The following is a 13,779-nucleotide window of genomic DNA, read 5'->3' as shown; positions in this document are numbered from 1 at the left end:
AAAAAATCATCCCGAACACAGAAAGAAGTCAAGGAGCTCCAGAAACTTGTAGGTAACCTGGCACAAAATTCGATGAACGTCTCACAGACAATTAGAAAAATATGGGAGATGGCGATAAGTACGCATTCCAAGGTCTCACACATCCAGAATCTGGTACTCAGACACAACAGACCTAACAGGAGTAAGCCCTTGGCAAATGAAGAAGCACTGGCATTACTCCGATCCTATGAACAACCTGATTGGATTAGGGAGGAGAATATCAAAGTAGTACATACTGACCCTAACAGAACGTCCAGAAAGAATGACAGGAAAGCAATACACCAAAATCTACAACATATTCAGCTAATCGCACCTGAATCTGATAATGGAATACGCATTAAGCCACAGAAACCCATAAATTGTCTACTACTTAACTGTCGCTCAGCAACTAAACATGCATCAGACATAGCTGCCCTCATCATGAATAAGGAAATTGACCTGGCCATCCTCACGGAAACATGGCTCAACGAATCATCTTCCCCCACCATGGATCTCTTAATACCACCATACTATAACATCGTCAGGTTAGACAGACCAAGGAATGTGGGAGGAGGCATCGCTTGCATTCATCGTACAGAGATCAAGGTCTGCCAATTCCAATCTGACCCCCTAGAATCATGTGAATACCTTGGTATTAATGTAAGAACACCAAATAATCAAAGCTGCAACTTGCATGCATTCTACCATCCACCAGGAGAGAATGCTAAGTTCACAGAGCAACTGATGGAGATCATAACGACCAACTCCAATTCGGATGCCAATAACATATACCTAGGCGACTTTAACCTACATTGGGAGGACGGCAATGACAAACTGATCAACTCTATTAAGGACTTCCTCAGTGAGCTAAAACTTATACAAGCATGCAACCAACCCACTCACTCACAAGGAGCGACCTTAGACTGGATTATCTCAAGAAATGATGAGGCATCAATCCTCGCGATAGACCCATGTGATTGGTCTGACCATCACGCTATAACATTCGCGATACCTACAATGAAAAAGGGCAGGACCGTGCAACCTCGCAAGCTCACGAAACTGATCCGAGACACAAAAGAGGCCAACATTGAACTACTGGTTGAAAGGTGTGAAAAAGATCTGAAACCACCCAACAATAAGCAAAATGTCAATCAACTGACGGATCACTACTTAACCTCGATCGGTAATATCATCAATGACACCATGCCCCAAAAACTGAAAAAAGTCGCAGAGAAACCAAAAAAATCCCTGGTTTAATGAGTCATTGAACGAGGACAGGCGCAAACTGAGAATGGCCGAAAGGAAATGGAGACAACATCCCTCCTCCCCGGAGTTGATAGCCCTTAGGAAAACAAGAAACGAATATAACAAAAAGATAACCAACTCCAAAAAAGAATTTATCAGATCTGAATTGGACAATGCCATAAACAGACCACGAAAACTCTTCGAGATTTTAAAACAACAGTCAAACAAACTCGCCAAAACGGTTCAAGAGAATACTAAAACTCCCATAAGCTGCGAGGAATTCTCCTCATTTTTCACGGATAAAGCCAAGCTGCTAGAAGTTGAACTCACAAATGCAGCAACTAACATGATGACCCTTCCTCCACCGAATATTGAGGCTAATGTCTCAACAGAGGGTCTCCAAACAAAAAACAAGGCAATATGGGATACATTTGAACTGTACGACCAGGGAAAGATCGCCAAAACGCTAGCGGAACTCAGACCAAACAACCACTATCAAGACCCTCTACCGGGAAAGTGTCTAAGAGAAATCAGCCATACGCTAGTCCCAATTTGGACTGAGATAATAAATGCCTCACTTGCACAAGGGACTCTCCCTGACTGCCTAAAAACAGGGCAGGTAGTGCCCATCATCAAAAAACCGACAGCTGATGCAACAGACCCGAACAACTATCGTCCAGTGACCAACATCCCTCTACTGGCCAAACTCATTGAGAAATGCGTGCAGGGCCAACTAAGCCAACATATAGCGAAATTCTCGCTACTTGACGATTGCCAATCAGGATTCAGAACAGGACACAGTACTGAAACTGCGATCCTGCACATTGTCGATGACGCCTTACAAGCCCTGGACCGTAACCAAACATGCCTACTGATCCTCCTAGACTTGTCATCAGCATTTGACACGGTAAAACACGAAGTACTAATGACCAGGCTACAAGACAGGATGGGTCTGTCCGGAAACGTACTGAAATGGTTTAATTCATTCCTACAGAATAGGACCCAGCGATTCCTGGTTAATCAAGTAATCTCTTCCCCGAGCCCCAATGCTATTGGGGTCCCACAAGGCTCAACGTTATCCCCAGATCTATTCAACTTGTATGTAGAACCTCTCACGGAGATTCTTCAAAAATCAAAGATATCCTATCATATGTATGCAGACGACACGCAATTATACATAAAGATTGCCTCCCTTGAGGACATTGACCTAATGAACAAGACACTAAAGGAAACCTTGCGATGGTTAACAATGAATCATCTGAAATTAAACGCCCAGAAAACAGAATTCCTGCTAATCTCACCGACAAGGAGCCAATCTGAAGTTAAGGAATGGACAAAAATGGTGACGGCGTTAAATTGCACCCCGACCCTAGTGAGCTCAGCCAAATCACTAGGAATCACACTAGATGAAAACCTTGACATGAAAGACCATATTAATTCAATGGCCAAGAGCGCCCACTTCCACCTGAATTACTTAAGAAAACTGAAACCCTTTATCTCAGAGACAGATCTAAAACTGGCGATCCAATCACTAGTTATCTCGAGGATCGAATACGGCTGCACCACACTAGCTGGCCTACCGAAAACATCCACAGCCCCATTAAAAGCCTGCCTCAACGCAGCGGCAAGACTCATTACGGGATCGAAGAAATTCGATCATATATCTCCTCACTTGAAAGCACTAAACTGGCTACCTTACGAGGCCAGAATCCAAATGAAGATGGCCTGTATTACACATAAAGCGGTCCACTACAACACCCCTAGATACCTAGCCAAGAAACTTAAGGTATCAGGAGGTAACAGAACAAATAGAAGCGCAATAGAGCTGCTATTGCGACCAGCCTTTTTCCACAAGAAAAAGACCTACAACCGAGCATTCTCTGGAGCTGCCCCCAGAGTCTGGAACTCAATCCCGCCAAACATCAGGAAGATCCAAAATACACTAACATTCAAACGAGAACTGAAGAACCACTTGATGAGTAAATACCCGACCTAGAGAAACCTACGGATTACTGAGATGACCATTTACGCTGACAGAGGATTGTCCTCTTCATGAAAACTGGAAGATCAATTACCTGACTATTGACTGTGGCTATGCGCAAGCAGAGGCTTGACACGCTACTGCTACCTCATATACCTGTATACCTATAACTATATCTCTCAGACAAAACTATATAACCTCTACCTCACTCTATGTATTCATCCTTATTATTCTTTATATGCACTGGAATGCCATATAACCCTACCTCACCGAGCTTGGTCTGATATCAGGACACTAGCCAAGCCTTACTAGCCATCTAAGGCCATTTGCACATACATTAGGAAATTATATATCTAATCACGCCCACACAGTGTATAACCTTCTACCTCATATCGACTTTTGTTGCTATTAATGCGATTATAATGGATATATGTTTTGACATTAGGAATTTATATAGCTAATTACGTCCATACACTATACTGCTTCTACCTCATAACTATTTTGTTTTGCTTGTTTTATTGTTTTGATAATGTTATATGTCATTCTTTACCTGTTAAGCGCTCTGATACCCACGGGTCTTGTCTGCGCTATATAAAACACTATAAATAAATAAATAATTAAATAAATAAATAAATAAATTACTGCTTGGAGTCCTTACAACAAGATGATGCGGCAGTGGGACATGCTGTCCTGAGGAACCTCTTCCAATAATTGGTGAGCTTTCCTTTCTATCCCACCTTCCGTGTTACACATTTTGTATCTTTGTCATGTTGGCTATTGCAATACTTTTATGACACAAAATGTGGTTTTATTGCTAACTGCTCGCTACTCTGATACAAAAGCATGGGAATCTATGAAAGTTCCAATACTGGGGCAAGAAAACAAGTTACTTACCTGTAACTGTGGTTCCACAGTATTGGTAACTTTCATAGATTCCCATGCGCCCACCCACCTCCCCGAGGAAAGCTCAGCCTACAACAGATATGGTGTCTGGTACACAACGGCTACGAAAATCTGAGGCTCTGAGGTTCCTTCAGGAGGGTTCTACGGGGTGATGCACTTCTGATTGGCTGATCCCTATGTTTTGTCTCTTTTACAAAAAGAGGGTGATATGCTACAAAGGGGAATGAGCCCTAGGCCTTTTTCTTTCTCTTTTGTACCTACTGCTATGGTATTTTTGTTACCAAGACTCCCATTCCGATGACGGGGAATGATACAAAAGCATGGGAATCTATGAAAGTTACCAATACTGGGGAACCAAAGTTACAGGTAAGTAACTTGTTTTCTTATTACAATTTTAAAATAATTATCCCCAGCTGGTGGCTGAGATTTGCCAGTGTATCTTTAAACAAGCATTTGCAATGCACTAGGTCTCGCTTTTACATTGTAAATGACAGTGCCTTTTATTTTGTTTTCAAAAACCATATCATAAATAGAAGGCATTGTCATGTACAATGCCAATAGCTCAAACTCACGTAAATGCGAGACCTATTGCATTGCTGCATTGCAAATGCTTTTTTTTTTTTTTTTGCAACTGCACTCAAAATCCATTTTCCTCTAAAATTCATCTCATGCTAATCAAAACTCCGCCTTCAAGCACCTGCACGCAGGCAGCAAACTTTCTGCAGGGGAAGGATGAGGGCATGCACTTTTCATAGCTCATCACAGAAAGGCTCCCATAGTTCACATGTTTACATTTGCCTCCGCGTTCGAGTGAGGGCTGCACCTCTCTGCATTTCGTCCAGGTTTGATTTACCCTTTGCATTTTGGTACTTGTAGTCCTGCAGTGTGTAATGGTAGGCCCGTAAGAAGGATGGGATAAAGAGCTTTACTGAGTGGTGCTTGGCGCTGGTATAAAACCGGTCTGCAAAGCAGATGAGTGTACCCCTTCACCCTCCTCCACTCATGTGGCTGCGGATGTCTCTATGCCACATGTGCAATTATGTTTCAGTCCTGGGTGGCGTGCATTTTGCAAATTATTTCAAAGTTGTACATTTCTGGTTGCACTTCAAATTAAACAAAATCCTACAGCTGTTAAGTAGTGCCTTGAGTGACACTTTCAGCCTGCGCTGATATTTACCTTACACGTCCAAAGGTAGGATGCAAACTACACAACCCAAAATGCAAAATGTTTGATTTAATAGCCAGAACTCGCTGATGGCATCACCGCCCCCTCCCACCCAAGGATCAGGCTACAGCTCCCAGAATCCAACAGATGGGTACTTGAAATTCCAGGTCTAGGACATAATGTTCCAGTGAAATGGACTCAATTGTCTGGTTACCCCTCCCAACGACTAGTGAGGTGTTACAATAGTGCAGCCAATACCCCTCCCGAGTCCCCCCAAACCTTCCACCCCCATCACATCCCCTACCCCCAGCACAATTAACAGCTGAGATGCATGTGGCTCATCGAGAATGTGGCGTAACGGCCAGAGCTGACGCTTTTGGTACCGCAAAAGGAGGTTCCAGTCTCCGCGTCTGCTCAATATCCTGTGATACTGGGCAAATCACTTCATCTCCCTGTGCCTACCAAAATCGAATGTGGGCGTGTGTAAACTAACCGACGCTCATGTAAAGCGCTCCAATACCCTCCGGTCGAGTTTGCGCTACATAAAACTGCAAAAGTAAAAACATTAAGAAAACTAATGAAAACAGAGTTTTTCCAACCCTCATCAACCCGCCATGGCTGGTTCAATGTGCCAGTAGCAGTGACAAAATGTAGAATCACGTTTATAATGGGTAAAGCTGGACCACAAACAGCTGGCCTTTGGTCAGGGAGCGCTCTGGGTGAAACACACTTGGCACCCCCTCCCCAACCCCCACACTCATTTTCTTTAATTGTCTATGTGTCCCAGGTCAAACTGAGGCTTCTTGCAGACAGCTCCTGCCCTGCGCCACTCTGGAGGTTGGCGCCCTGAGCCCAGGTCACATATGCTAAAGTTTGGCCCTGCCTACAAGCCCCAAAATGCAACGCCTGGTTGGCAGTAAAGCATTGACTGACCGGCACGGTTGTCGGGCACGGGTGCACTTGGCTGTTAAGACTCTTTTAGGCCAGTGGTTACCTCATCCTCCAGCTAATCTTCGATCTTCGACCGGAAGTATGCGCTAAACGTAACACCTAGAGGCGAATCCTTTTGCAGGGAGCGCTACACAAACCACGCTGATACAGTAAATGAATGGGGCCGATGCAAATTAAGCCGGAATGTTGAGTCTGTGAAGACTAATCCTTTTGCAAGGAGTAACATATGGCCTGCTAGGAATTTGTTAAAAATAATAGCATATCTATGATTGAAGGAGATAGGGCGTGTCGGCCTGCAGTGGGTATACCATAACTCATCAGTCAAGGACACACCGAAATCGGCCTCCCAAGAAGTCCGAACCTTGGAGTCCCGATAGACCTACGACGCCGCCGCCCTCAACGCACTCAATGCCGGCCGGAACCCCGCCTGCTGCCGGGCCGCCCCGAAACGCTTCCACAGACCCTTCACCTGCACAACCTGCAAGTTCACCTGCCTCCGAACATGCACTGCGCCCGCCAAGCCACACCCCAGCAGCGACCTCAAGTGCATCCTGCTCAACACCCGCTCTGTCCACAGACACGCCGTCGAACTCTGGAACCTGCTCGACACAACATCACCAGACGTCGCGTTCCTCACTGAAACATGGATGAACGCCTCCTCAGCCCCCGACATCGCCATCGCCATCCCGGATGGATACAAGATCATCAGGAGGGACCGCGGCAACCAGACCGGGGGAGGCATCGCCATCATCCACAAGAACACCATCCGCATCCCGACCGACGCCAACGGCACCTACACCGCCGCCGAACACCTCCACTTCCAGATTCACACCGACCCAAACACGACCCTCAGAGGCACCCTCATCTACCGACCCCTGGGACCACGCACGCAATTCAACGAAGACATCACAGACTTCATCAGCCCACACGCCCTCCCCTCCGCCGACTACATCCTCCTAGGGGACCTCAACTTCTACCTGGAGAACAACAAGGACCGCAACACCGTCACCCTGCTGGACAACCTCGCCAACCTCGGACTCGAGCAACTGGTCAACACCCCCACCCACTACGTCGGCCACACGCTTGACCCCGTCTTCTCATCCAGCAAGCATATCGCCTTCAGCCACTCCACCGGACTTCACTGGACCGACCTCAGCTGCGTCCACTTCAGCTTCAGAAAAACCACTACCCACCACCACCCGCAACAGGTTCCTCACAGAAGCTGGAGCAAGATCACCACCGACCAGCTCACCACCTCCCTCAGCCAGAACCCACCTGCCAGCACACCGGACCCCAACGAAGCAGCCCGCAACTTCACGCTATGGCTGACTGCCTGCGCCGATGACCTCGCACCACTGAAGAACCCTCCCAGCAAACCCAGAAGCAAGAAAGCCCCCTGGTTCACCGATGAACTCAAGGACTCCAAGAAGACCTGCCGCACCCTCGAGAAAGCCTGGCTCCTCGACCGGACCGCTGACAACATGACCGCCCTCAAACACGCGACCCGCAAGCACCACCAGCTCATCCGCACCACCAAGAAGAAATCACTGAAGGATCGACTGGACAACAACACCCACGACAGCAAGCAACTCTTCAGCATCGTCAAGGAGTTCTCCAACCCCAGCACCGGCAACAACGACATCACCCCTTCACAAGATCTCTGCGACTCCCTTGCCTCGTTCTTTCACCGCAAGATTGCCGACATCCACAACAGCTTCGGGGCACCATCCTTGCACCCAACCGACCACTCAACCGGCGAACCAACGCACCCCACCGCAACCCTCCGCACCTGGACCGCAGTGACCACCGAAGACACAGCCCGCACGATGAACACCATCCACTCCGGATCTCCGACTGACCCCTGCACCCACCACGTCTTCAACAAGGCCGACTCCACCATCGCACCCCAACTCCGAGACGTCATCAACACCTCCGTCGACACCGCCACCTTCCCGGAGAGCTGGAAGCATGCCGAGCTCAGCGCTCTACTGAAGAAACCAACAGCAGACCCCACCGACCTCAAAAACGTCCGCCCCATCTCGCTCCTCCCTTTTCCTGCCAAAGTCATCGAGAAGATAGTCAACAGACAGCTTGCCACCTTCCTCAAGACTAATGGATCCCTCGACCCCTCGCAGTCCGGCTTCAGAGCCAACCACAGCACTGAGACCGCCCTCATCGCAGCCACCGACGACATCCGAGCCCTTCTCGACAACGGGGAAACAGCAGCACTCATCCTCCTGGACCTCTCTGCTGCGTTCGACACTGTCTGCCACCGCACCCTAGTCCAACGCCTCAGCAACACCGGCATCCAAGAGAAGGCACTGAAGTGGATCATCTCGTTCCTCGCTGGAAGAACACAGAGAGTCCGCCTCCCCCCGTTTCGCTCCGAGGCCACCGAAGTCATCTGCGGCGTCCCGCAAGGATCATCACTCAGCCCCACCCTCTTCAACGACTACATGAGACCTCTCGCAGCCATCGCACGCCAACACAACCTCAAAATCATCTCCTACGCCGACGACACCCAGTTGATCCTCTCCCTCACCAGAGACCCCGACACCTCCAGAACCAGCCTCCACGAATGGATGAAAGACGTCGCCGAGTGGATGAAGAACAGCCGCTTGAAACTGAACTCAGATAAGACGGAAGTCCTCATCCTTGGACCATCACCCTCCGCCTGGGACGACTCCTGGTGGCCCCCAGCACTGGGCACCGCCCCCAAGCCGACAGACCACGCACGCAACCTGGGCTTCATCCTGGACTCCTCCCTCTCGATGTCCAGACAAGTCAACGCCGTCTCCTCTTCATGCTTTCACACCCTCCGCATGCTCGGCAAGATCTTCCGATCGAAACCAGGAAGATGGTCACCCAGGCCCTCGTCACCAGCCGACTGGACTACGGAAACACCCTCTACGCTGGAACCACAGCCAAGCTACAGAAAAGACTACAACGAATCCAGAACGCCTCCGCCCGACTCATCCTGGACATCCCTCGACGCAGCCACATCTCCGGCCACCTGAGGAACCTGCACTGGCTCCCCGTCAACAAGAGGATCACGTTCAGGCTCCTCACCCACGCACACAAGTCTCTCCACAACCTGGGCCCCAAGTACCTCAACGACCGCCTGACCTTGCACACGCCCACCCGCCAGCTACGGTCCGCCAGCCTCGCCCTTGCCGCCATACCACGCATCCGAAGAGCCACCGCCGGTGGCAGATCCTTCTCCTACCTGGCGGCCAAGACATGGAACTCCCTCCCCATCCACCTTCGGCTGACCCAGAACCACCTCGCCTTCAGGAGACAACTCAAGACCTGGCTGTTCGAGCAGTAGCGGCCCCCTTCCCCCAAGCGCCTTGAGACCCTTCCGGGTGAGTAGCGCGCTATACAAGTGTTATGATTGATTGATTGATTGGAGTCTCGGACCAGAATAAGGTTTAAACTAGTGTGGCATCATTTAGAAATTAGTCTGTTCCCATCCATGTCGAACATCAGCAACGTCAGTGGTAGACATTTGTCCGGTAGGTTTAGATCTGCGCTCTGGAGGCGGTGGGGTATAAAGTGATCTCTGTAAGGGGCATTTTGAAACCTTATGCCTTCCGCTCTGCAGAATACATGTCCGTCAGGAAAAGGATCCCAAAACGGTGTTCAAGTCATCTTTTGACAATATATGTTGGACTAAGCGTTCGTGTGTGGTGGGAGCCAGGGATTGTCAGCTAGGCGAATCGCAGGGGAATTTACCAACTGACCGTCAAACATACAAACTCGTCTCTTCCAGGCCCAGCTAGCCGTGGATAGTGTCTGTATTTTGTGCGGGTCGAACGGAAGACCTGCCGGTAATAATGTTTTCGGTGGTGTTGGGGCTGCAAGATCCCTTTCTGTCAGTGCAAATAACATAACATAACATGTGTATTTGTAAGCGCACATTCACCCAAGGGTATCTTGCCGCTGAATAACAGATGTTTAGTGCTGCAGGAGGAGCACCTTTTTTTTTCAGTGGGCGGACTTGGGTTCTTTTAACTTGCATTTCATAATAAAAAAAGTGGTAAACACAATGAGAAAATTAGAAAGGAAAAGGACTTCTTTAATATAGCACCGGCACAAATTCAAAATAAAAATACCTTGTTTGCGTTTCAAAATATACATTCTCACAAAGCAATTTTTCTTTTTTTGTCAGGTTCATTGGGCGCCAGAGAGCCAGACATTTCCAGTCAGGATGGTCTGTATGTTACTTGGGAGAGGAGGGGGAAGTGCTGGGAATAGGTGCCCTCGGAATGTCTGTGCGCCGTGGCTCATTTGCTTTACAAACCTCGTGAAGGCTTTTCTTATCAGCTTGATGAATAAACAAGCAGATAAGAAAAGTCTTCACAACAGCTGTGAAGCACAAAGAGAAAAAAAACGCTTGCCACCTATTTCCATTCAGCCGCTTGTATTTACGTCAGGGCTGAGTGAAAACAGATGTGCTTGTTACGATGGGCGGCATCACAAAACTGCAAGGGCGTCAATAAAAGTGACAGCCAGCAAACCAGAAGCACGGAAAAAACATTAATCACGACCAAAGCCAATTGCAAACGGTCGAGATACAGGGGCGTAGATTACAGCTCCCCTTCTTGGAGTGTTTATTATAGCCCTCGCAGGGTGGGGAGCGCATGAACGCTCCAACGCCAGGCGAAACCTAAAAAGCATTCCAAGTGCTGCACGCTGCTTCTAAACGCAGCGGATTCATTGCTGACAGCTTGACTATTGCTGTTCTCCCTCACTGGGGGCAGTTTGGAGGCATCACACTGTGTCTGTACAGTGCTCCCAAGGAATGTGCCCGAGCCAGCACTGCCATCTCGCTCTGATGTTGTCAAAACACACGCTGCCCATGGTCAGGCACTTCCTTTGCATTGTGGAACAAAACACAGAACCAAGCGGGGTTAAACGGAGAACCGGTGACGAACTGAAGGTTTAAGTTGTGCGTCTCCTCCTGTCCGGCTCCTGGAAGAGGCACCACAAAGGAGCTGGGGGAGGGAAGGAAAGGGTGGGCCGTGGGGGAGGAGGCTTTAACAAGCGTGGCCGGGAAACGAAAAGCACGAAACTTAGTGAAAGCTAATTGGAACAATCTGTTGGCATTGCAAGAAAAATATAGTGCCCGGCTAGTGTAACCCTGCAAGTGAAAGATCTAGACCGGGTGGGCGAAGCCAAAAGTGGACAGGGCGGTAACAAGGAGAGACTAAAAAGCCTCCTTTTCAATCGTGAGCCAGCGTTTAGCTTGGAGGAAGACGCCAGCGAATCAAAAAGATGGGCAGGGCTTCAAGTGCCCTTCTGAAAGTGTATTGATCACAATAAGCCTCGCAGAACAAGAAGAGCATGCCCGCTCCAGCGCTATGTCTGTGAGACCTAAAAATGGCACATATAAATGCTGTATGTGAGATGAAAGTTGCAGCGATTCTGACCTTGTGGAACATCGGTGTGTCTTATGTTCCCAGTTTGGCTATAGACTCTACAGACTTGTTGCCTGTGAATGTCATTTTTCAGTGATGTCGATGTAGTATTTTCATGTTTTTTAAGCTCTCTAAAATTCCCTGCCTACCATATTGCACCTAGATTTTTTTGCTTAATGACCGATTTGATGATTCACCATCTCTACTCGATACACCTTGTTTAACTGAATTGCACCCAATTTTCATTCTCTCTTTTGTCTCAAGGTCCAGCTCCATCTCAGATGTTTCTGCTATTGTTTCCAACTCCTCAACAATTCCCATCAGCTCAAACCCCAGTGCCTTCCATACACTGCATGGCAGACTGGCAGCCAGCACAGCACATGCCTCGCATACTCTGTCTAATAATACACTTCAAGGTATCGTACTTCGTTTATTTGAAGATGGGAGAAGATAACATGATATTTGTGGAGATTCCTAAATGGGTTTAAGCATGGGTGGGGTTGAGGAGGTGATGTTTCTTTGTGCTCTGTCTCTGAGGATTGGTGTGTATGCCAAACATGGAGAGTGGATAAATGTGTAAGTAGCAGTAGCAGATGTGTAACAGTTTCCTGGAAGGATGCATTGACTAGGTATGGGTGGAGCTAGTGATTATTTATAAATGCTGTTTTTTTGTTTTTTTAAAATATTTTTATTATTTTCATTCAACACATAGGCGTTAATGACAGAATGCAGAAAATCACATAGTACGATTAGGTTACTCATCTCCGAATACATTTCTGTTATGAATTCAATATTAATCTGGACATCCCAGAGTAATCCCTTCAGCAGTTCAATCCATACCGATCCCCCATCCCCCACTTTATTCATCATCTGAGCTCTCCTCGTCAGATTCTGGTATTGGGTCACAGATGTCCCCAGTATCTTGTGGGAGTACCGCCAGCAATGCATGCCTTATTTGTGTGTATCTGAAAGCCTCAGTCGGGCCCAATTCGTATTGTTGCTGGAGTTTAGCAAATGGCACTACATTCCCTTTGTCCCACAAATCCCCCACCATGGAGATGCCTATAGTGTCCCACTGTTCAAATCCCTTGCTATTTCGCAGCTGTCCTAGTTGTTCAGTGTCCCAGAGCAGGGAAAGTTTGGTAATGACCCCCCGCCATCCCAACCGCATCTGCGCTGTGCGCCACAGCATGGCCGTATGCCTTGTGGGGCCCTCTAGTTTCAGTGTTTGCCCTTTGTTATATAGGATTGCGAGCATATTGTTCGTTCCCAGTTGGGCTCTATCTGCCCTGTACGCTGGGTCCTCCTACGGTGCATGTATCCATTGGTTAATGACCTTGAGGTGTGCCGCCCAATAGTACAACTGTATGTCGGGGAGTGCTATCCCACCATCATACCAACTTCTATGTAGTTTCGCCTGCGCTATTTGCGCCTGTCTATTACCCCTGAGAAGTACGGACACCTGTGCAGCTATTTATTTGAATATCGGGGCGGGATTTGGAAGGGCGTGTTATCAAGGGCATAGATAAACCGGGGTAGGGCCATCATTTTGTACAACACCGCTTTACCCAGGAGTGTCAGGGGCAGGGACGCCCAATGTATCACGTCTCTCCGTAATCGCTCCATAGGGGGTGCCAGATTTTTGGAGAAGAACTCTGTTACATCCGTTGTGATATGAATACCTAAGTATTTAAATGAATCCCTCGCAACCACAAGCGGGCAATCAGTAGAGAGTTTCGGAGTGGGCCCCTTCAGTATATATAAGACCGATTTGGACCAGTTTATTGTGTACCCTGACACCTTCCCGAAGTTATCACATATGTCGAGGAGCTCTGGTATAGAGTGTTCTGGTATAGAGTGTTCTGGATCTGTGAGGTACACCAGTATGTCATCCGCATATAAAGAGAGACGGTCTTCCCATCCCTCCCTCGGATTCCTTTTAGTAATGGAGCACCATGAATCCGCGTCGCCAGGGGTTCTAGCACCAGCGCGAATACGAGTGGCAACAGGGGACAACCCTGGTGCGTCCCTCTCTCCAACGGTATCACGCCTGATGGTGTCCGTTAGCCATTACACAAGCTAGAGGCTCCGTGTAT

At 48.2% G+C, this 13,779-nt stretch overlaps 1 protein-coding gene across 8 annotated transcripts in view; it reads left to right on the top strand.

Annotated features, from left to right (window-relative positions):
• The window catches only part of KANSL3 (KAT8 regulatory NSL complex subunit 3), a 535,939-nt gene that overhangs the window by 360,396 nt on the left and 161,764 nt on the right, over positions 1-13,779 (top strand). For all 8 annotated transcript variants that reach the window (XM_086943340.1, XM_086943345.1, XM_086943341.1 and 5 more), the window contains one exon: positions 11,948-12,099. In XM_086943340.1, the coding sequence (XP_086799466.1) occupies positions 11,948-12,099 (152 nt within the window). The remainder of the gene's footprint in view (positions 1-11,947; positions 12,100-13,779) is intronic.

This window comes from Lissotriton vulgaris, chromosome 11, assembly GCF_964263255.1.
Source record: "Lissotriton vulgaris chromosome 11, aLisVul1.2, whole genome shotgun sequence".
In the NCBI taxonomy this organism is placed as follows: domain Eukaryota; kingdom Metazoa; phylum Chordata; class Amphibia; order Caudata; family Salamandridae; genus Lissotriton; species Lissotriton vulgaris.
The sequence above is the reverse complement of the archived record's forward strand: the minus strand, read 5'-3'. Positions and strand labels throughout refer to the sequence as shown.